The sequence below is a fragment of the Nymphalis io genome, chromosome 17 (assembly GCF_905147045.1).
Source record: "Nymphalis io chromosome 17, ilAglIoxx1.1, whole genome shotgun sequence".
Lineage (NCBI taxonomy): Eukaryota > Metazoa > Arthropoda > Insecta > Lepidoptera > Nymphalidae > Nymphalis > Nymphalis io.
Window position 1 is genome coordinate 6729049 of NC_065904.1, and position 25187 is coordinate 6754235.

At 33.0% G+C, this 25187-nt stretch overlaps 3 protein-coding genes across 4 annotated transcripts; all 3 read left to right on the forward strand.

Annotated features, from left to right (window-relative positions):
* Positions 1 to 7564: 7564 nt before the first annotated feature.
* LOC126774912 (glycine-rich protein 3-like) lies at positions 7565 to 8274 on the forward strand. Its single transcript, XM_050496571.1, has 2 exons — positions 7565 to 7655; positions 7875 to 8274. The coding sequence occupies exons 1-2, from the start codon at positions 7647 to 7649 to the stop codon at positions 8199 to 8201; spliced, it is 336 nt and encodes a 111-aa protein (XP_050352528.1). The 5' UTR covers positions 7565 to 7646; the 3' UTR covers positions 8202 to 8274.
* Positions 8275 to 14702: 6428 nt separating this feature from the next.
* Positions 14703 to 18949, forward strand: LOC126774889 (uncharacterized). Its single transcript, XM_050496540.1, has 4 exons — positions 14703 to 14878; positions 15130 to 16262; positions 17020 to 17203; positions 17698 to 18949. The coding sequence occupies exons 2-4, from the start codon at positions 16257 to 16259 to the stop codon at positions 18024 to 18026; spliced, it is 519 nt and encodes a 172-aa protein (XP_050352497.1). The 5' UTR covers positions 14703 to 14878; positions 15130 to 16256; the 3' UTR covers positions 18027 to 18949.
* A 1178-nt stretch (positions 18950 to 20127) lies between these two features.
* On the forward strand, positions 20128 to 25158 carry LOC126774875 (odorant-binding protein 59a-like). 2 transcript variants are annotated; one of them, XM_050496524.1, is made up of 5 exons: positions 20128 to 20693; positions 21157 to 21192; positions 21274 to 21400; positions 24346 to 24469; positions 24952 to 25158. In XM_050496524.1, exons 1-4 carry the CDS (start codon positions 20229 to 20231, stop codon positions 24426 to 24428), a joined length of 711 nt encoding a protein of 236 aa, XP_050352481.1. In that variant the 5' UTR covers positions 20128 to 20228; the 3' UTR covers positions 24429 to 24469; positions 24952 to 25158. The 2 variants fall into 2 exon arrangements, with proteins under 2 accessions (XP_050352481.1, XP_050352482.1); XM_050496525.1 differs by lacking the exon at positions 21157 to 21192.
* The last annotated feature ends 29 nt before the right edge of the window (positions 25159 to 25187 follow it).

Below are 25187 nucleotides of genomic sequence, written 5' to 3' on the forward strand. Positions count from 1 at the left end.
TAAAGATATATTTTATTTTGAATATATATATTTTATATGATTATTATAAAACATTAATAACAATGTGGTTTACAGTAGGTAATGACATTTATGTATTTATATTGACAATAGTTTCCGCGTGCGACTTCGCCCGCATCTAGATGGGGCAAGTATTAGGTACAAAATCAAAATACTTTATTCAACATTGAAGCATTACACTTGCTTATTGATGGTCAAATTAGAAACTACCACCGTCATCTAAGCTCTAAATTTTCTGTACCCATGATATGCAAAATATAATGATCGGTGTAATAAATAAATAAACAAACCAACAAACTCACGGTCACATTTATAGTAATATTTATTATAATTTATATTTGTAATTTTCCTAAACGTCGTTGTCGATTTAGATTTACACTTAAAAAATATTATTTTGTTATAAGAGATTTTTTTGGTTCAGGTGTGTGCAATGAATTAAATTGAAGTCTAATTAGAAATAATACTCTTTATTTATTTTCTTTTGAGCATAAAAATAAAATAGTTTCAAACTATTTACATTACATACAACTATGAGGATTTTATAATGACTTATGAGAATGTAATTATTTTTAATTTATATTAAATTATTTCCTTAAGATCTCATGTGTTATATTTAAGGTAAATAACATAAGTAAAGCTGAGGTGATGTTTTAATACTTAATAGCCATTCATCAGATTATACTTTTTGTTGATACACTCCAGTTTGAGTGTCTAAGCCATTTACTTGCGAGAGAGAGATAATCAAAGACTATCCATGTGTTCACATGGATAGTATTTGATTTTTGAATTTAAGTTAAGAAAACATCAATACAAGACAAACTAAAACATCTAAGAATCGCCGCCCACGTTCCGCCACTATTCTAGCCAGTGATGATATGGAAATATACACATATTACAAATGACTACACATATAAGCAAATGGATACACGAAGGATAGGTCCTTACTTAGTTACTGCAACACCTTATGTACTTTTTCTGTACACATTACAACGTATATCCAAAATTTTAAAATCGGTTGCGTGTGAGCGTAACATAACAACAAACAAATTAACAAACTCACTTTCGCGTTTATATTCGTAAGAATATGATTATTTAATGTCTAAGAGATTACAATTCATAATTTCTTTCCATAAATACATATATGATAACTATCTATAAAGTTATTTTTAATTATGTAATTGACCAAAGATGATGGTGATTTCTAATGAGGAGGTAATAAAGATAGATTAGTCCCGAGCTCACTATTCAATCTTAATCGTAGTGTTATTAAAACAAGGATGAGAAATGAGACACTGATGTGGTTACATTAAATAAGAAATATGCAAGTCATAAAATAAAACTTAAAACATAAAGACTGATGTGATTGATAATCAAACAATAACTAATTTTCGTTTAACTTATATTTATTTACTCGCCCGTGGCTTATCCCGTGTTGAGTAAGGATGGGGGGAGAGATGTTGTATCCTACGTCCATACTTGGGCTTCAAGCTTGCTTCATAGTAAATTTTATCAAATTCGGTTCAATGTTCTAACCGGGAAAGCGTAACAGGCAGACAGAGTTACTTTCGCATTTATATATATTAGTATAGCTTTGCTGTTTTTTACAACTGAAACCGCTTTCACGAAATTATGTAAAATTAATTCAGTTCTCTACACGACTCGGATAAAGTTAGTTTTGATTTAATACAATTATGTATTATATACACAAGTACATTCAGAGGACTTTAAAAAGTTCAAATAACCATTAGTTATTTTAAATAATAATAATAATAAAATCATTTATTTCGACCAAACAGGGGTCATAAATACAAAGCAATAAATAGTAAAAAGACAAAAATTACAATAATAATATTTTACAGATTTTACATATTATAAATTAGATTAAATTAATTCGAATTAAATTATAATACCAAATTAAACTAAAATTATTTAAATCAAAACTAAATTAATTAAAAATAAAATTTGAATTAAATCAAATCAATTCAAATTTACACTAATCAAAAGAAATCAATCACATTAAATTATATTAAATTAGACTAAATCAAATACATAAAATAAAATTAGATTAAATCAAATTAAATTACTTTTTTTTTCAGCCTTTTGCCATCCACTGCTGGACGAAAGCCTCCCCCATAGAACGCCAACCATCCCGATCTTGGGCAGTCCGCATCCATCCCGAACCTGCCACCTTTTTTAAATCGTCGGCCCATCTTGTCACAGGGCGTCCTACACTACGTTTGCCTAAGCGTGGTCTCCACTCCAACACGTGTCGGCTCCATCGGCCATCAATGCGCCTGGAGACATGACCAGCCCACTTCCACTTCAGCGAGCTAATTCTAAGCGCGATGTCGGTGACTTTAGTTCTCTGACGAATGTCCTCATTTCGGATTCTATCTGCCAGAGAAACCCCAAGCATCGCGCGTTCCATTGCTCGCTGAGCGACCCTAAATTGGTGGACCAGTCCTACGGTAAGTGTCCACGTTTCGGCACCGTAAGTCATTACAGGTAGGACGCACTGATTGAAGACCCTGGTCTTAAGCGACTGTGAGATCGACGATTCAAAAATATGACGTAACCTCCCGAATGCCGCCCAGCCCAAACGTATTCTTCTTTTAGCCTCCTTCTCTAAGTTGTGCCGGCCAAGTTGTATAGTTTGGCCCAGGTAGATGTATTCCTGCACAACTTCAAGTGGAGAGCCATTTACGACCACTGGTCTCGGGGATACATGACGGTTTGCCATAATTTTTTTTTTTTTTTATAGAATAGGAAGGCGGACGAGCATATGGGCCACCTGATGGTAAGTGGTCACCAACACTCTTAGACATTGGCATTGTAAGAAATGTCAACCATCGCTTACATATCCAATGCGCCACCAACCTTGGGAACTAAGATTTTATGTCCCTTGTGCCTGTAATTACACTGGCTCACTCACCCTTCAAACCGGAACACAACAATATCAAGTATTGCTGTTTTGCGGTAGAATATCTGATGAGTGGGTGGTACCTACCCAGACGAGCTTACACAAAGCCCTACCACCAGTAGTCTCCGCCATAATGACAATGTTGTCGGCAAATCGCAGATGTGTAATGTGTTGGCCATTTATATTAATAAATTACATTAAATTAAATCAAAAATAAATTTAAATTAAAGGATCGTCAAGATTAATTTTAATTAAAAATATTTTTTTTATTTGTGTCATACATAATTTAATAAATTATTAATTTCATGCATAACACACATTTGACATGTGCAATGTAATAACGCACTACATCATCGATGCAGTTCATCTAATTAAACTGTAGCAATATTGAATTACTTATATTTATTATAATGTATATTATATTATATGCAATATTTTAGAGATTTCGTATAAACGAAAAAAATAAGAAAAGTATGATATTATCAATAACATCGAATGTGTAAGCCTGCTCAAACGTTGTATCAAGGACTTTTAGCATTAGATTTTATTAAATAAGTATATACTTTTTGATTGATACTTGCGTCATTATTTACTTAAGACTTTGCACTTGTTCGGAAAACCCCATTTGGAAATAAACTAAACAAAATTTATACTTTTAAGCTTCGTTTACATTTCATTAATGTCCATTAAAATAAATTGACCAAGCAAAATGACGTACAACAGCAAAAAGTTAAATAAATATATATGAACATATTGTATGCAATTATCTCAAAGCTTTCGTATTAACTGCAGTATATGTTTTTGTAAAAACCTCATTAATTTCAGAGTTGTTCGTAGTATCTGCACCTTTTTTATATAATTCCGTATTAGCTTCGTTTATGCTTCGCTTAGTTTCCCAGATATATTTAATCCCTAATCAATCGAGTCTACCAACTTTTTTTTACTACTTTTAACCATGACGAAACATTATGCAACAAGTTGGCATCTTTCATTTATATAATGAAAGCAATGATTGCTAAGTTTTATGTGCTATACGAAATATAAAGCCTATTGTTAAATTATTACGAAAATTGAAAATAAGTAACATTTGTATATTTTTACTCATTTGCCGAAGAAACTTTATAAACGAAGGTTTTTCAATTAACTGTGTATTTTTATGTATCAGTCTTCGACCGATATCAATGAACATCCTCCTCTTTGGGAACTCAACAAATAATGATTAAGCGTTCACGCTTTTCATACCATTATTAAAACGATATGCTTGATATTTTTTTTCTAATTTATTTTTATAAATCGATCATCACAATCAAATAAAAATGAATTTCTTAAAAAATACTTTTTTATAATAATAATTATTTATTAAATATTTTCAATTATTTTAACGTTTGTGCTGTAAAGCTCGATAATGTTAAAGAACAGTCATAAAAATATAAATTACACTTACCAATCTTCGATCGAATGTATCAGTTCCTTGTGCCGGAATATATTTAAAAAAAAAAGAAAAGTACGTGATCGCCCGTCATAAAAGAAGAATATCACTTGGCGCGAAGTTTGGGTGCTTCGAACATACAATTACCTGAATTGTCATATTTATTATTATAAAGTCAAATACTTATTTATGTATTATTTTTAAAAAAGTCATTTTCGCTTTTGGTTTGTAATATTATATATTTTTGATACAGATGAAACTAAATACTTAATCAAAACTACAACAATATTTATATCGGATATATAATTCGAATCCTATTTTTAACTATCATAAACTATACATTATATAATAATTAATTTTCACAGAAATGGAATATTTTTTTGTAATAAATCCTAATATTCTTAACGCGGTGTTGTTATTCACAAGTCGTCATTTTAACCAAATTCCTAGAAAAGAATATGAATCATCTTAGAACGACATTACAGTACAAAAGTGACCTCGAAATATATACGAAGTTCAAAAAAAATCTCAACTTGTTTACGAAGGCTTTTATCTCAAAAGGGAAAAGTTTCCTTACAAATAACATCACATTTAATCCTAACGTAAAATGTAAACTCCTAAAAATGAATGTTTAAATAATAAAATTATTTTCTAGTAAAAGTTATAAATGATACTTTCCAATAACTTTAAAATTATTAGATTCGATTTTATTATCAAATAAAGGAAGTATTAAGAATTACTCGATATATTATCCAAGGAAGACTATGTCTCCATTGTCATAGAGCAACCGCGTCCAAGTCAAATTAACGGTAATTACATATACTACTCTTCGATCACTTAGGGTTCTTACAGACGAACGGCAAGTTGTGAACGGCAGCCGTCGCCACCTGTCGACGGCAGCCGTCGCCACCTGTCGACGACAGTCGTCAACGCGTCGACGGCAGCAGTCAATACTTCGACGGCTACCGCCGACAGGTGGCGACGCTTGCAGTTGTAGCGTGTTACGTCCGCCATTTTGTCAGTCGACGACAAATAAACAAAGAGTGCGCAAGCGTCGTGCGTCTACAAAATGAGCTCCGGAGACGAAATTGATGTCGAATTGTTAATTATGGCAGTAAAAAAAAGGCTTTGTCTTTGGAATTATAAGCTACAAGACTACAGTAACAAGACAATAAAAAACAGAGCATTCGGTATTTTTCGGACCTTCGCAAACGTGGATACAGTGTATAAAAATCTCCCTCTTGTTCTCTATACATTAATATTTCTTCAACCCACACTGAACGTGTCTTTCTTTTTCGTTGTCGTCGGCGATGGCGGAGTAAAAGCAATAACAATGTTTCTTCATCGGACGCCATTTTGCAACTGGCTCCTGTACAAGCCGACCAAGACTGCTAGTATGCGGCACTCGCGGCAAGCGTTGTCGCCTGTCGACGGCAGCCGTGGTCGCCTGCCGGCGGCAGCCGTCGACGTATTGACTGCTGCCGCCGACGCGTTGACGACTGTCGTCGATAGGTGGCGACGGCTGCCGTTCACAACTTGCCGTTCGTCTGTAAGAACGCTAATAAGAACTAGATACACAGTCCCGTACAAAAATCATTTTAAAACTGTCCTTTAATGTGTTTATGTAGTTGTAGTCGAAACAAAAACACATTAATGCAAATTCAATCTTAAGATAATCTCTTAAAGCTGTATTCACAAAACAATACACATATTTTTACGAGCGAGAATAGCTGGTCTATACATATACATTACAAATTCAACCTTACGTGACTAAGTTTAAGTAGAATTTAAAAAACGGTAAAAATAAAATTAAATTTTACGAGGTAGGCTCGCCGCTAGCACAAGGATTTAAAGGAGCCGTTCAATATATTTATTTTTATTCTCAAATTTTAAATGCAATTTTTTTTTGTAATTATTTCAAAGGTGCGTTTTGTGTTATAAACATAATGTACTATTAATAGGGAAGGACATTAATAATCAATGAAACTAAGATTAATATAGACATAATTATTTATTTACATAATCAATCATCAAAATCAAAATATAGACATATTTATCATTTTCTAAAAAATGCTTCGAACATACGTTTCGTTGGGAAAGAATTCTTCGGATCTTTAACGTGCTATAACAGATGTAAATTCGCCACTCCGCACAGGATCTAGAGGAAAGCTAAAAACCATTACAGAATCTCTCATCATCAATTTATCACATGTAGTCAAAACAAGTATCAAGAAAACAAAACTGACTAAGTACTAAAAATGTTGCAATAACTCTTTAATTCTCGCTTTGGATTCGATGCCAAGCTTTTATGGATCCATGGTCTAGTAAACGAAGAACTTGTTTTGTTCATATATGTCTATTTTTTTTTTAATTATAATAGCTCTTGGTCTATTAAAATCTTTCAAAAATAAATTTGAATGATTCGAATCGGTCCATTAATCACGGAATAATCGGTGTACAAACATAAAATAAAAATGGATTCAAATTGAGAACCTCTTCTACTTAGTCAGTTAAAATTTAAATCAATAATATTTTACTACACGCTACTATATTTATAGACACAGTAAGAACTTAATCAAGAGTCAGGATTATATAAAACATGACAATTGTGATGGTTAATACGATTTAGTTTTTAAAAATGTTTTTCGAAGATTTCCTAAAGAAATACCAGTATTTACAATACAGTGATAACAATTATATAATGATAAAATTAATACTTACCGAAAATATGAAACTCAAGCCTTTTTCAGCGTCCTAGACGTGTGATTTCTGCATTTTTGAAAGAGCGCCGACAGTGAACACCTCAGTGGTGTTCACTGTCGGCGCGTCCGAATACTACATTAAAAGCGCACCCAAATGTTCAAATGGGTGCTCATTTGGTGAGGACGTTATTTGAAGCTGATTGTTTATCTAATTTTTATTAGTGATCGAAGTTCCTACTTTATGGGAACCGTTGATTTTCTGGTATGTACCAGTAAAGTGATAATATGATTCTTAAAATATTTTAAATTATCGTTTTGAAATTCTATAAACAAGATATTTTATCACAGCAATAATAAAGTTTAGAATAACCCGATCTATGAAAATTGAATACTACGTATGTTGTCTATAATAACAGCAATTAAGGCATTTTGCGTGTGTACATATGTACAAGATGAGATACGCAGCGGTTATTTACCTATAAAAGATTAGTCACAAGGAGGTGTGGATGGGCAAAACACGTATAAATAGATCGGCACCACGGACCTGAGACCACATTGTTCAGCACATATTAGCACCATGAATATTGTGAGTAGTGATAATAATTTAACCAAATCTAGTTCTTTTTGTGATTCAATATGTGTTTTAATAATATTTTATTGTCATAATAATATAACAATAGTCGTTTTGTATTTATAAATCTTCGGACCACAGCCCTGACTTCACATCATAATAAGAAATCAAATTTATGTTATGTTTAAATATAAGTAATGTTTTTATTTTCTAAAGTGAAAATTTTATTTTCAGCTAGCATCTATAGGATTGTTGGTATGCGTATGCATGGCATACGCATTAGCGCTGCCTAGCCCTTTAGAAACTTCGAGCTCTTCAGCAGAGCCCGAATCAAACGCCGAGAGCTTAGTACCTGAAGAGTCCCGGTGGGGTGGTGGCCATGGAGGTCGTGGATGGGGCGGCGGCCGAGGATGGGGAGGCGGCCGAGGTGGTGGTTACGGTGGTGGATACGGAGGCGGATACGGGGGCGGATATGGAGGTGGATACGGGGGTGGATACGGGGGTGGCTACGGCGGCGGATTCGGCGGTGGTTACGGTGGCGGCGGCGGCTGGGGACGTTAAGCAATACTTACATCTGTCCAATATTTGGATCTTTCACTGTGGTTATGATTTCTAATAAATTTAATACAATTTATTTATGTGTTTTAGTTTAACAGATCACGATAACATATGTATCTAAAAGTTACAAGCTATGATGAAATACTAGAGTAGTATAAAATAAGGTGGAATGTAACAGCCTGCAAATGCACAATACTGGGAAATGGGCTAAGGGCTTCAATATTCGTGAAGGGAATGTTAGAAGTAACAGAACGTAAATACATAATTATTTATAGATTCTTATCCAAGTTTGACCTCTCCGACTCTTTGTTAAATCTTCTTGAAGTCTTTGATTAAGATTTGAGTATTTTAAACAACTTATCACTACTTAATTATCGTCAGTTATGTTATACTTTAGCATAAGTGATAGAGGAAAATCACAGACCTAATACTTATGTATGAAATAATATATAGAGTGATAAATTGCAGTGATATGATCTTCGTATACCTCGAGCAGCCGTGGCACAGTGGTAAGAGCGCGTGAATCTTAAACAATGATCGTGCGTTCAAATCCGGGCAAGCACCACTGAAATTTAATTTGTGTTTATAATTCATCTCGTGCTTTACGGCGAAGGAAAACATCGTGAGGAAACCTGCATATGTCTAATTTCACTGAAATTCTGCTACATGTGTGTATTCCACAAACCCGCATTGGAGCAGCGAAATGGGATAAGCTCCAAAACTTTCTCCTCAAAAAGACAGAGGAGGCTTTAGCCCAGCAGTGGTACATTTACAGGCTGCTTCTGAACTGAATACCTCGAAAAGCGTTTCTTCACAATTTATTCTATATGCCAACATAATAAATCATACCTAAGACACAATGATGCTATTAACCAAGACTCGGTGAGCAAAATATTATTGGCGTACTTGTAAACGTCGATTAACGGATGTTCATTGAAACATTGATTTATCTCATTCTGTCATCATTGATTTGACATTCATAAGAAGATGATACGACACAGCATTGCTTAGCAAATAACACATACACAATATTTATAAGTAAAGTCGTTTAAAATGTTCATTCTGTTTTAAATGTTTATCAGTATAATTTTTTGTACTGAATTTCGAGAATATCTTAATAAAATTTTATCTTGATTATTATATATTAATTTGTATTATTCAATAATAAAAAAATATTTATTTACTAAAATTTATATTCATATATTTTGTTAAAGCATTGTTTTTGTGTGTACACTTAAAAATGGATGGATATTATGCCTTTACTGAAAAAAAAAGAAAAATGGCTCTGTGGGACTAAAAATAAGGTCTTATAATAAATGATAAATCAACTACAGATAACCTAAACGGTAGTTAGGGTTGGTAACCCTACCAATATAACAGTCCTTCACGAGTAGAAGAATTTTTTTTTTGACTATGGCTAAAGACTGACATTTAATTGACATATGTAAGTACAATAAAAATAGATATAAGTAGTTTTGTTAGTCGTTCGTATGGGATATCTTGAGATACTGAGGCGTATATTATTCAGAGACGGATCCAGGTATGAGGGTAGCTCAAAGACCGAAGAAATAATATATTTTCATTTAAGACTCGTCACAATTATTTGAGTACTCTGTACTGACTAATCAATACATTATAATAATCAAATAAGAAGTTGTTATGATTTCGTCATCATGCCAAATATGAAGTACAACTAAAAAGGCGATGTGCTGACGTCACAGTAGTTGATCAGTGTTGTATTATTATATAAATATAGAATTATATATTATAAATATATATATTATATAAAAATTAGAATTATATAAAATAATATTATAAATATATATATATTAAGAAAAAACTGTTTGTAGCATCTAGATATCTGAGTGCGATTAGCTAATAACAGAGCTATTAGTTAATCGCACGGCATATACTTATTCTTCAATTGAAATAGACTATAGATATAAATATCACAACACTACTGTAATATCATTACAATGATGTTCCAAATACTATTTAAAAAATATGCATTTTAATAATAATAATATTTTATTTATTTCTTCACAAAAAGTTAACAAATTAACATATAACATTTAAATATCAACTAAATAATGTTATGACTGGTGCTTGCAATCAAACACCTCTACAAGGCCTCCACTCCCGTTTTTATGAACAAAAAACAAAAATAAATGTATAAAGTGAGAAGTAAGAAATAATAAAAAATATAAAATGGAACATATATGCTTATGTAAGCGTGAGTACGAGTGTGCGCACGCGTGTATGATTGTGTGTGTATGTGAGTGTGTGTGTGTGTGTTTGTGTGTGTGTGTTGCATTTAGTTTCAAAAGGTACTTCAAAATGAATTGCTTTAGTTTTCTGTTTGTGTATTTCCTAAGCTTAAGCTTAGCATGTAATATGTTATATATTCTAGGAGCCAGATGATTGTAGAATCTTTGGACAAATCTTGTCCTAAAAAAGGGAACAGGGCACTTCTTTAGTCTTTTATCAGTAATCTGAGTTATTAAACCTTCACTACTATGGAATCTGCGTCTTATTTGGTATATGAATAGCTTCAATTCAAAATTTGAGTTGTATCATACAATAATGTGGTTGAGTGGCGAATTGGAAGTGCCATAAGTAGATTCAATACGGCTCTCTGAGCTCTTTCTAGCTTGGTTAAATGCACTTGTGCAATACCTCCCCAAGCACATATGCAATAACTTATTAGTGATTCTCCCAGTGCTTTGTATGTTCTAATAAGTAAGGAAAAATTAGCCACTATGCGTAGGTTTTTGAAAACAAAAATTAGTTTTCTAATACGACCAGATATAAGAGAAATATGAGAATCCCATTTTTTGTTCAATCAATGTTCATAAATCATGATACCAAGATACTAGATGCTTTTAACGCGGCTTAAAGAGGGGCAGTTGCAATTAGGTGGAGTGTCAGAATGAAGATTACTCGGAACTGTGTGTGTATTTAAGGTGAATGTAGTATTTAGGCTACCAAGATCGTTTATGGAAAAACATATATATTTAGTTTTATTTATATTAAGGGATAATAATAAATTTTCTAGCCTTGCAGTAACCTTGGGTAAGCCTTTTTCAGCAGTTCTTTTGACATCTTCTCAAGATGATCCATGAAAGATTAGGACGGTGTCATCAGCAAACATCATTAATTCGCCATTTTATTACATTACAGTCCACATTTATTAAATTAGTTATTAAATTATTAAATTCATTATTAAATTCATTAATTTAAAATCAATTTCAAATTCGGTACAGTAAATCTTAATGAATATGAATATTTTATATAATTTTACACAAAAATACCAAAACTATTAATTATAAATATTTTACGTAACCCTCAACCACGAGCAGGGCTCGCTGTTTCTTACTTTTTAATTACTTCTTGTGATTATCCCGATTGTTCACTCGTAGCGTTGATTGAGAAAATGATAAGGTAATTTTTAATTTATGTAAATTATTTCATATGAATGAACTCAAATCATGATTAATTGCATTCATAAGTCTGTTGTGTCTTTGTCTATAATCTCTGTGAATTTGCTCCGCTGGTTCTTCTAAGGTACCAATTATATTTATACCTGAACAATGATTGAGTTTACAATCAATAAATAATCAAGTGATCTTTATTTTAATAATAAAATCATTAATAATTTTTAGATAAAAAATAATTATGACAACGGTTTAAGGGCCGGCTATTGTCATCCCCACTCCTAACACCAACTTTATGCTTAATTCGAGGGGTAATAGGAGTATTAGTAATCCCTAAAAACGGGTATTGCTATTATGAGTCTGCAAGTCCCGAGGTTCAATCCAACAAAAAATATTAGGTTTTTTTGTAATGAAATTCTCAGTAGTTGTTTGACTACCTGAACTCCCTCCAGTCATACTAATTTGCCTTCCTTTTGAAATATGAAAATGAGATAGTGCACCTGTGCTACGCTAATTCTTGTTCACTAAATTATCTGGCAGTTGGGTAGTTTCAGAGACCGCCTGCCGTGGCCGAAAGTCGATTCATTCATTTCCTTTATTTCTCTTCTTATCCAGTATTTCTATCTATATAGAAAATCTTAAAATATAGAGTTGCTGTAGGACAACAATTTAGTAGGCAAACTACATGTATTAAATTGTACATATTTGCATATGTTTATATAAAACAATTAACACTGCGCTTAGCTCTTAATCTTCTTTTTGTGTATCCGTCAATAAAATTATGTATTTCGAAAAAAAAGCGGACAGTACTTTCTACTTACATTTTTATTGCTGCGCTTGTCAAATTAGTTATCAAACAAAAAAAAAATTATATAATAATTTACAGATCATTTTTCACTTTTTAATTTATTAATATGCGTGAAGCTCGATAATACTAAATTATTATATTGCGATTAAGAATTTTATATATTAATGTCTCAAATCAAAACTAATTTTGATTACATAGTGACTTTGTTAGTTATATATAAATTAATCGTCCGTTTCACGATGAATTGCAAACCACAAATTTAACACTTCAAAAACCGAGGTGCTTGACCGACATTGAATTCATGACCTTCCCAGATCAACGTTATATCCATTATATACTTTTTTTCAAGCCATAAAATCATTATATTCATTCATTCATAACTTATTCATTAAATATAGTACATTTGAATGCAACTTAGAAAACGATTAGTTTTGATTAAATTGAGTTCTCCTAAAAATATTTTTATTAAAAATATTTTATTCTATCAAATAAACGATCCAGACATTGCTTTATTGCCGAACGCAATCCACCGAAAAATATAATTCTTCATTTTACAGGAAAAATATAAAACGGTTTTTCGGTTATACCTCAGCACGGTTGTATCGTGAAATACGATACCAAAAAGAGCTAATGTTTACAGACTAAGTAATTTTATGTATTTTTTAACAAAATAAAAATAATACATGAATATAGTTCTTTACATGAAACACGATATGTATTTTTTACGCCTATAAAACACTAATTGTCAGCTTACCAAGAGAAGTTCACGATTGCATATAATATGTATTCACTTGTTAATGGTATTATTCGTGTAAACAGTATATTCAGATTTAAAGATAGTTAAATTGTTTTTATCGTGGTAGTTATTGTACTCTTACAAACATACATTATAATTACAAAATGTAATTAATGCTCTAATCACAATAAAACGAAAACTACCAACAGTAGCTCATTACCATATTATTCGGCGGGGAGGATGTTACTCGTACAAGTTTAAACAATTATTATTTAAACATATTTTTTATTATATCGCAATGTCTCTTCGGTCCGTGCCAAAGACAGTCATTGCATGCAATGCAAAATACACATGATGCAGTACCACCCACCAAGGTACTCGGTTCAAACCCAGATACCTTAATATCACCTCCTCATGGTTCACTCGGAACGCGGGACGTAGGTACTATTTGAAATGCCTGGCAGCCATAGCAAAAGACTTAAAGTAACAGCCTGTGAATGTCCCACTGCTGGGCTAAAGGCCTCCTCTCTCTTTATTTTTGAGGAAATTGCATAGCAAAAGACTTATGAATGAATTATGAATTAATTGTAGCAAATGGCCCTCGCGCGCCCTTTAGGGTCCGTTCACACAGACCGGCTCGGAGAGGAGAGCAGATTTTTATCACGTTGGAAACAGTGTTTTGAGTGATTGTAGTAAAGTTTATTTTTGCATTTGCACCTTTTTTGTCATTAAAAATGCCTGAACGCGCTTCGTGTGAAGTAATAAAAGGAGCCGACCGGCTCCGCTTGCGTGCTCTTTCTCGCTCGCACCCGCTTTCAGATCTCTTCCAGCCGGTCGATGTGAAATAGTTGGCGGCTCCGCTCCGGCCAATTCCAAGCGTATACGACCCGGTCTGTGTGAAAAGAAAAAAGCAGGCCGATGCTCTCCGAGCCGGTCTGTGTGAACGGACCCTTATGCGGCCTAAAATAGAACGTCAGCCCGGTATGTTCTCGTACTGTCGTATGTACCAACGATTTGGTAAAGAGGGATCGAGATCATTTTCTACTCCAGATTTCCACTGCGCCCTTACTAATGGATTAATACAGTAAGTGAAATAGAGAGTTTTGGCGAAATTACTTTTATATAATTAATAACTAATATCTCCAACACTAGTTGGCTAGCTCTTGAGATTGGCTGCTGCGATTTTAATAATTAATAAATTGATTAACTCGTGATTTACTTAATTACTTTAAATCCATTTAGCGATGTCTTTGTAATAAACATGATATTTTAGAAAGTGAATTTTTATACCTTAAATATCTATATGTCTACATTATATATATTTTAGGTATCTTTCAACAGACTGCACTATATTCTTGGTATATTTTCCGTGTTTAATTCAATAGGAAATTGTTTCGTCACAGGTTCAACACGGTATTGTAATTACATATTTACAGTCCAAAATCAATTTACCAGCACATCAGTTACGTTAAATGTTTGTATATAAATGCTGTAATGGTCTGTAGTTATTGCTTTACCTACATCCTTTTACGTTTAATTTTGCCAGTATATATAATTATTATTTGTAGATTCAGATCAAACCAGATCACAAGCGATTAATTGCAGCTGTTAAGTTCAAACTTAATTAACCTAATATTAGTATAACGTAGGAAATCGACTGCTCAGTAAATTGTGCTCTTTGAGATTGATAAACATGTACACTGTAAGTTTTTTTGTAATTCATTGAATTTACAAAACTATTAAAACAATTTTAAAAAAATATTTTAGTTAATAAATAATTAAACAAAATATAATATTTCTAGATATTTATGATTCATTCATATTTTTACGCACTATAATGTAAAAATCACAGACTATTAATATTTTATGGCTGCAATCAATATATTAAAAAAAATTGAAACCGTTAATATTTTATTTGGATGAATTAAACTAAATTGTTTATTTAATTTTTAGGCACACACCATTCTTGTATTCTGTGTCTTGGTAACAGTAACATTTTGTGAAAATTATACCGGACCTTTGCAATTAGAAGAATTGAAAAACAGGCTTGGTTGGGGCAAACTCGGTGGCATGTGGGGATAATATTTACGCATATACATAGAATATTGGTATAATAATAACGTAACATTTTCAAAATAAAAAAAATCTAAATTAAATCTGTTTGTATGGCTTTTTCGTTACATTTGGATTTTTAAAAACATTTTTGTTTCCGCACGTATCTAGGCGATGTCCATTACATTTGTAAAAAATACAAGGTCAGTCTAAAAACATTATTATATATCTCTTTATTATCTCTCTGTTACTTAAAACGTGCCTTAAATACATTATACCAAGAATCTAAGGTACATTATTCGCCTAGCCGATTCGATTTAAAACTACATAATATTATAATTTTATAATACGAGTCACTTTTTCCTGAATATTTGCTCTTTTTGATATTTGACATGAAACAGGTTTTTAAAATAATATAATATCATGTGAAACATACCTGGAAGAGATAAATAACCATTATAAGATTCAATAAGACGCCAGGAAAAATAATAATAATAATAAATATATAAAAAATAATTTGTTTTGGGCATGTAAAGGTTAAAAAATAACAATGTCTAGATTATATTTATAATGGGATCACAGTTGAGTCCAAAACATAAAAAGAATCATCTAAATCGATTCATAAACAAATAATACATACCAGACAACATAAAGACAAATTATACAATAAGATATTTATACTCGTATACGACAAATTGAGAATGTTTTTAAGTCGGTTAAAAATGTTATCCTTATAATAGTAAAAAAATTTAGTTATATGAAATTAAAAACCACACATAATATGATAAACTGTTATTGAAAAGGTAGACAATGACATCTACTGTGACGACATACCATGTAACAGCTTTCACTTCATAATAAACGTAACATTATGAGAACCTTAACCTGGCCTTGAACTGAGATGAAATAAAAACCGGAAAGAGGTGAAAGGCACTCCTCTTTCCATTATTAAAAATATCAGGAATACACCCAGTAGTGCTCCCAGTTAGTTTGGAACGACACAACGTATTAATCTACAATTTAAAATAATGAACGTGAGTGTTTTTTTCTTTTTTAAGATTTAAATATTACCGGTTCCTCATTGATTCTGCAAATCACACCTTTTTTTCTACATATTATCTTTTTGCTATATACGTATATTTTAAATTCAACCCAAAATTCACCCATCCAACCGTCCAGTCATACTATGAATACATGATATATACAGAGCATATACAGGGCAAGTTTTAGTGAGAAAATTTTGTGTAGAGATGCACACTGATCAAAAAATTGTAAAATTATAACATTTACTAAACTATTTCGTTATACGCTTTTTGCACTAAATTCCTTCTAATCTCCTTGATTATTTTATCTTAATTTTTTAATCGAGTTTATTTTTACCTTAAAGAAACTTATTAGCCTATTTAACCTATCTTTTGTTTTACGTATTTTCAAAACAAATATATTTTTGTTCGCACTTAGACCTTGGGCTATACGATAACACTTTTTGAGTGTTTCAGTTACTTCGTTTAATTTCAATCAATCACTTTATTATTACTCGTATACATTTAAACTCAAATATAAAATAGTTAGTATTTTTAATGAAATTCTACTTCCAAATATTCTGGTTATTGAATTTTATGTAATTACTTCGACAGCCAGAAAAATACCTTTTGTTGTTAGAAGTTTAAATCAACCTCATTCACAGTACTTTTCTGTTATTTTTATAGTTGTATCAAAAAGTCTAGTATATAATAAAGACTAGTATATATTAAAGTTACTCGTATATTTGAATGGATGTTTCTTTTTCAGGTCATACTTGGTCTGTTAGGAATAACTAGCATAATAGAAGGAGTAGTTCTGGATCCAGCTCTATATTTGGCTCCAAGTCCTCCTTTGACAACATCAAAAGACAACGATGCACAAAAAATGTGGTCGGGATCCATGGTTCCAAGGATGAAAGAAAGAGACAACTCGGCTACATTTCTTTTGGAAAGTATGTTTATCTTTGATTTTATAAATAGTACATATATAAATATAAATATAATATTACTACTTTAAAAAATAAGTATATTAATACTAAAATATGAATGAAAAATGTTTAGCTTGTAAGGTGCATACAACTTTCGCTTAACTTACAAACTTACAAGCTAAAATAAACACTAATAAAAAACAAAGTTTCTACGAATACTTGAAATAAAGTTTCAGCTATACTTTGTATATGTTAAAATCGCTTTATATTAATCCCATTGCATATTTTATATTAACCACCAACATTTAATTCTTTATAAGAAGAAAAAGGTTTAACTGTTAAAATCTCCACGAGAAAGAAAATAAGCAAAAACTAAACTAATGAATAAAAAGCTGGCATCACGTTTGTATAAACCAGTAATAGAATTGTGGAGGTGAATAAACTCAAGACATAGCTTAGGTTTTTTGGACGCTGGCATAAAAAATTAATAAAAATTAATTGAGCTCAATCATTTACAGATTCCGAAGGAACATCGCTCGAACCAGAGTCAATGGAAGAATCTGAGACATTTTGGCCACGCTTTCGTTCATCAAGTTTAAAAGGAATTTACGTTCCCCTAAGTTTCCACCTATCTGGTACATATGGAGGAGGCTCAGGTACTGGTGTCTATAGTAGCGGCTACATTGACATGCCAGAAGCCTATGGCAACCTAGGCAAAGCAGTTCTAGCTGGCACTAATTACAAATCATCAGGAGGATATTCTGGCTTAAGAATATTCGGCAGTAGTAGTAGACCTGTGTGGAGTGGGTGGGGTAATGGGAAATGGGGTCATTACGGCAAAGGTTAAAAGGTGTTTTTCTGTAAAATATTATTTCAAATATGGATTTAATTTTTGAGTTTAAATATTTACAGTTGTTTGTGGTTTAAACTTAAATAAGCATTTTTAACCGCAATACCGTAATGTAAAGATTAATCACACCGTTAATTTGATTTTAATGAGTCAGTTGATGGCGTCAACGAGAAAAATTGAGTAATCAGTGTCGACCATTTATAAATCGATTGATGAATAAATATTAATGTTTATTGAAGGAAAAATCCAATCATTATCTGTCATAATTATTAATAATAACAATATTCTTTCAATTTGATAACGATATTCAAACTTGTTGTATTTCGTAACATAATTAATTGATATAAGAAAATCAATAGATATTAGTTTCCTTCCATAATTTTAACAGTCACTATTATGTATAATTATTAATCGTGCTTAAATTATTTAAGGAATAGCATATAAATGATATAACTCCCAGAATGTTAAAAAACAATAACAACTAATTACTAGAAATTATAATTTGATTAAAACAATTATGTTCTTAAATTCTTACAATTCTCCTCGTCGTTCCTTATAGGTTACGCAACGCAGTTGACAATTTGTACTTCTACTTCTTCATCGTTAATGAAGCGTTGCCTATGGCCGTACCCTATTCGGACAAGAAAGTCCATTTTCTAAAAAAAGTTTTATTTAAATAATATACCGGCGCACGGAGATAAAGCGATGTCGGAAAAAATCAATATTTTTTCCGACATCTTCAACAATTATCGTCAATTATCGTATTATTTCAGCAAATTTACACAAAACCATAATGAATTATACACTAAAATTTCCTTATTAATCACTGTACTGTACACTTGTGAAAACCTTATGAAAAAAAAAAAGAATATCTGTTCGATAGTGTTTGAGCTTATCACATTCAAAAAAACAAACGCGGCGGAAGGATTTTATTATATGATATAATATGATATCTACTGATAAACTCAATCTATAATATGGTGTGTAAAGTTATGTTTCTGATATATGTATTGTTTGCATTGTGTTAATAACAATGGAAACGTAATTTTTATGTGGAAGTAAAAATAATAAAACACGTCATATGAGAATATCCGGTTTTATTTTATATCTACTAATGTTACTAAAACTATAACTGTTTAAAAAATACATATAAATATGATATAAGCATCCTCAAAATGAGAGGAACAAATACCTATGTATATCGATTATCTCCTACACTAATCGTTAGATGTGTACATGACTTCTCTCAATTAGGAAAGAATTATATTAAAATTAGCTTAAAAAATTAATAATTTTTACATCGAAAGATTCGATACTGAAAAATATTTAGGCCTTACTTTACGCAACCAACTTACATGGAAACCACACATTGAAAAGATAAATTCGAAATTGGTTTCTCTTACGGGAGCTTTGCGCTGTAGGTATAGTTAATTTCCTATCTAAGAATGTTAAATGCCATTATATTTAATTCGTTAATTAAACTACACACTGACTACTTAATAATTGAAATAGTGGAACCGGCATCTAAAACTAATTTAAAATAATTACAAACCACGCAAAACAAATTAATAAAAGTATTATTTAATTACGACTCCAACAATGAAATTATACAAAGAAACTAAATTCAGCAATTTACATAGAATATACGTACACAAGTTCCACATGCATATTGATTCGAAAAATACTGATAATAAATAAAAACAAATACACTCTAATGTATGTTTTACTACTAAATCAGAAAACCCGCAATTAAAACGGATCAGTTTTTTTTCATCATCGTCATTCGAACCCACATAACGGTAACCGAAGTTGTTGCCAGGCCACAAAAACATAATAATTTATTTGTATAATTGCAATGATTGTGATAGTGTATTTTCGATTTTAGTTAAATGTTTAAAGATTAAAATGTATTCTTTTGTACTCTCGTATATAATGAAAATGTTGATTTTAATTATAGTTCTAAGTTCTTATCACTTACATTTTAATTCTAATGAGAATAATAAAGAATTTTTAACCAGAAATATTCACATGCACATGCAAAATAATTGTTAAATAATTTATTGTAATTATATTTCAGTAGAAGGTAGACTCTATTACATTGTCAGTTATCTGTCAAACATATAATAACACAACATCCTGAACAAAAACAAATTTATAGTCCCGTGAGAAAATGTTAGCATTATACCTACATTGAGAGCTATGGTGAAGACGTGGGTGATATTTTTTATGCTGCCAATATTGGTATCATGCGCTGGAGATGGAAATATACACTTAATGGAAGAAGATGTTGCTGCAGCTCTAAATAGTTGTACTCAAATCCACGATAAAGAAAATTCCAAAGACATAGGAAAACGACATAGGCGATTTGATATAGACAGTTACAACTACCAGATACCACGCATAGACGCTAATACAAAAGAGGATGTAAACCCATACGTCCATCCACGACGTAATACTGATTCTCTTGTCCAGATGCACGTTTTAAATGGCTCGGATTATGATTATACGGGATATGGAACTGGTGATGAGGGAGAGAAATTTTCTAATTCTGTTCCCCGCCCTGTTATGCATAATAATTATGAAAGTAATGATAATCATAGCAATGCCGAAAATCATAGAGTCAAGAGGGACGAAATGCTAATAAATAAACATGACAAAGATCAGGTATTTTTAAAAATCATACATAGCTTGTAGTTAAGCATAAGGTATAATTATCATTTTATTAGCACATCTGGTGTCATCATATTTATGTTACCTCGTTGCCTTATAAGCAGTCTCCAAATTCCTGGTTCAAATCATGGGCAATTAAAAATTTTTGGATAATTCTTTTGATGAAGTCCCAGCGGCAGTTCAAAGTTGGCAGAGTCTGCAGTGCTTACCTCGGAAAGCACGGTCGTTGGTCCTGCGCCTGAATTTATTTTGCTCGTGTTCGTCTTTTCGTCCCATTCAATTATAAGCGAAAGGACTAGAAAATCCATTTGTATTATATATTATGTGCACTATGTCCTGTGCAAATAGTCTCCGTTGAGAATGGTCACCGAGAACGAAATCGGTCAAGAGGATATCATCGTTTATGCCTGATCTAATAAAAAAGCAATATCTCTTATCTGATCTATTTGCTTTTCAGTGCCTCAGTCAATGTGTTTTTGCCAATTTACAAATGGTAGGTAACAATTGCGTTTTATGTAAAAAACGTTACTTAATAAATATAACAATTTGAGTCAACATTATGTTTATTTCTTAGGTAGACTCAAAGGGTATCCCCCGTGAAGCGGAAGTGTGGAGTAAAGTACAAACGTCAGTGACATCTCAACAGTCACGTGTACTATTACAGAACCAAATTCGAGCTTGTTTTCAAGAATTACAATCTGGTAATATATTCATAAAATTAATAGTTCCCAAAATTTTAAAAATTATTAATAATATTTACATTTGAAACAAAGAGATCTACTATCAGCCAAGTTTGTAGAAACTCAAAAAACTTTTTTTTTTTTTTTATATTCGCTAGAAGGGCAAATGACTCTACTCCACCTGATGGTAAGTGGTAGTAGAGTCCAAACGCGACGACGGCCAGTACAGACGGGAAAAACGTTCTGCACTAGCCGCCTTCGCCTTGCCGGCCCGCAAGATGCCTCTTCACGCCTCGTTTGAAGGAACCCGGGTTGTAAGAGGAGGGGAACACGTGAGCTGGTAAGGAATTCCATTTTTGGAAGTGCGACAAAGAAAGGAGTTGCCAAATTTCTTTGTTCGCGATGGAATTGATGTCACAGTTAGGCGGTGACATCGAGAACCAGCTCGCGTGGACTTAAGAAGGAAGGAGGAAGCAGGAATTAGAGAGAATAATTCCTCAGAACACTCGCCGTGATACAGTCGATAGAAAGCGCTCAGTGCTGCTATCTCACGACGCAATTGTAAAGGTTCAAGGGTGTTTGTGACCTTTACGTCGCCAATAATGCGTACGGCACGTCGCTGCAACCGGTCCAAGGCCTCCAGTAGGTACTTAGCGGAGCCATCCCAAAGGTGCGAGCAATATTCCACGCAAGACCGTACCTGTGTTTTGTACAGCAGGCACAGTTGTTGTGGCGTGAAAAAGCGCCGCACCTTGTTCAGAGCTCCGAGTTTCCGTGAAGCTGTTTTTATAACAGCCTCGATGTAATCCCTTGGACTAAGGTCGCAGCGAACGTCAATCCCCAGCATGGCGATTTTGCTTTGCATCACCAGCGGAGTACCACAGAGGGAGGGAAGAAGGGAAAATGTTGACTTTTTCGCCGTGAGAGCGCATACCTGTGTTTTCTTGGCATTAAACTCAACAAGATTATCAGAGCCCCATTTGGCGATGAGCTCTAACGTCCTATCGAGTTCAATGACAAGATTCTTCCGCCTCTCCTCAATTTCCGCCTGCCCAGCCACTGCGCGTCCGTGGTATCCACCATGCACTGTACTATCGTCTGCATAGCAATGTATGTTCCCAAGAGAGAGCATATCATTGATATGCAAAAGAAAGAGTGTGGGAGATAGCACAGATCCCTGGGGGACCCCAGCATTCACTACATAGAATTGTGAAGCGCAACCATCAACTAAAACACGAAGGCTACGCTTGTGTAGGAAGCTGACAATCCAGGTGCATAGCTGAGCAGGCAGACCATATGCCGGCAGCTTGGAGAGAAGACTTCTGTGCCAGACCCTGTCGAAAGCCTTGGAGATATCGAGGCTGACAACCAACGATTCTCCATGCTTGTCGATAGCTTCACCCCAGAGGTGCGTTACGTACGCTAGAAGATCACCTGTGGACCGTTTTGGTCGAAACCCGTATTGACGATCATTAATTAAAGAGTGATCTTCTAGGTAATGGATCAGTTGGTTGTTTAAAATCCGTTCCATCACCTTACAAAGTACTGAGGTGATAGCTATTGGCCGACAATTTGCCGGGTCAGACCGATCCCCTTTTTTGGGAACCGCTTGCACATTAGCTCTTCTCCAAGCCTCCGGCACACTTCCCGAAGAGAGAGAAAGTTGGAACAGGCGCGTTAACACAGGAGACAGCTCCGCTGCGCACTTCTTCAGCACTATGGCTGGTATTCCATCGGGACCGCTAGCTTTCCGTACATCAAGTGATTGCAGCTCCGCACGCACATCACGTTGCCTGATTTTAATGTCAGGCATCGTATGGCCACATGCAGGTATTGTAGGTGGCAGTGCACTACAATCATTGATGACGGAATTGTCGGCAAAGAGTTTAGCCAGGAGATCAGCTTGCTCTTGTGGACTGTGAGCTAGCGATCCGTCCGGATGTCTGAGCGGTGGCAGCGAAGGTTGGCAGAAATTGTTTTGCACAGACTTGGTCAGACGCCAGAAGCTACGGGAGCCCCTAGGATGCGAAACAAGGTCATGACCAATCTGTACAATGCGCTGTGCATCCGCTCTCGTGTATGCCTTTCTACAGGACTTGGAATTTTACTACTTACTTACTTACCCTTTACTTAACCGCTTAACTTATTTTATGGTTTGACTGATAGTGTTATCTCTGTGTTTCAAATATAAATACTTATTGGAAGTTTTGAGCACAATTAATTATTAAGCTAATGAAATTATAAAGACAGAATCACGACTGACGAAACCTAATGTGGTCCGTGATTAATAATAATGATAATATTATTTCAGATTAACATTGTTATTTTTAAGTAATTACAATCCGTAATGAAAAATAGATGCGGGATTAAAAACGAGTAATAATAATATTAAGTGTATAAAACAATTTTTAAAAATTGTTTTGTTCTATTGATTTTTTTTAAGGTAAATTATTTCAGCCTTTTTAGTAGCATTACTGCATTAGTAATAATTTAAAACAATTTATTATCTCGAAATTATTGCTATACTTGTATTTAAAACCAGGTCAAATCCTAGTGCTTGCCATTACTAGAATATTCTTTGCTCCAAGATGCACACACGTTGTGTATTTTATAAAAAGGTATTAATGGAGGAAAACAATGTGGCTATTGCACAACGTTTAGTAATTTACAAAGATGACAAGCCTTTTGTGATTTAATCATATAGGTACTTAACATAATCGTTCGTTAATAAATTGCATACATACTGAATTAATAAGAAACCATCTAAAATATTACGTCATAGGATATCGGAGGGGGCAATCAAGTTGATAGGATTAAAGCGAGTCAGGTAGAAAATAGTCCAAATTAAAAAACACGCAATTGAAATTTCAAATTTTATTAAATGTGCCGTCTAAAATATATGTATGTATGACTGTTACATAAATTATTATAGTGTAATATAACCAATAATCTTTTAAACTTTTCAGAGTCTGAAGATAATGAGTGTTCTTATTCTAACAAACTAGAACGTTGTCTGATGCTCCGTTTTGCTGACAGGAAAGTAAATTAGACCCAAAAGAATTCATCAGCAACCAACTCAACTTCAAACAGGTTTATATCGTTTAAATAAAATACCTATGTAATAAAAGAAAAGTAAAATAACAACCCGCAAAAGTGATTAAAATGAAGGTTAAAAAATATAGTGATTTTTTTTTCGTGTCTACTTGAATCGATACTTAGTATTACTGTGTCTCGGCTTGACGGGTAAATGTGAGGCAGTGTAAATCCAGGCACAAGGGACTCCAGGCGCATTGACAATGTAAGGAATGGTAAATATTTTTTACAGCGCCAATGTCTGTAGGTGACCACTTACCATCAAGTGACCAGTGCCAGTCCGACTATTTCATAAAAAAGCCTCATTTTTCCGAGCAAGTGACATATTATCGCTCACATTATTGCTCAAAAATTTCAGTAGTAACTGCCTGGATTTTAAAACGCGATCATCGTTTTTGGATCCACGTTTCTATCCACCAGTGACTAGGACATCGTGGCTCTCGTTATATGTAATGTGTTCTTTTCTCTATTTATTTCAGAAACTGAATTATTATGGCAGAGCTGTAACAGTATATTAAATATATCCGAACAAACTTGTATTTCACTGCATTGATTTAATTAATATTTCATAGCCTGTCCGTGATGTTTTCGAGAAACATTTATAATATTTGTTTTAAAAGTTTTTATGAATCACGAACAACTTGTAGTTTTAAGATATTTCTGTGTACCACTATGTTTTAATTATTAGAATAGATTATGTTAAAGTAAAGCAGAA

Bases quoted from the DNA above. Each gene is read 5' to 3' on its own strand.
- LOC126774875 (XM_050496524.1), top strand. From the start codon at position 20,229: ATGGTGAAGACGTGGGTGATATTTTTTATGCTGCCAATATTGGTATCA. The intron at 20,694-21,156 runs GTATTTTTAAAA...TTTGCTTTTCAG, and splicing joins ATAAACATGACAAAGATCAG to TGCCTCAGTCAATGTGTTTT. The intron at 21,401-24,345 runs GTAATATATTCA...TAAACTTTTCAG, and splicing joins TTTTCAAGAATTACAATCTG to AGTCTGAAGATAATGAGTGT.
- LOC126774889 (XM_050496540.1), top strand. The intron at 17,204-17,697 runs GTATGTTTATCT...AATCATTTACAG, and splicing joins GGCTACATTTCTTTTGGAAA to ATTCCGAAGGAACATCGCTC.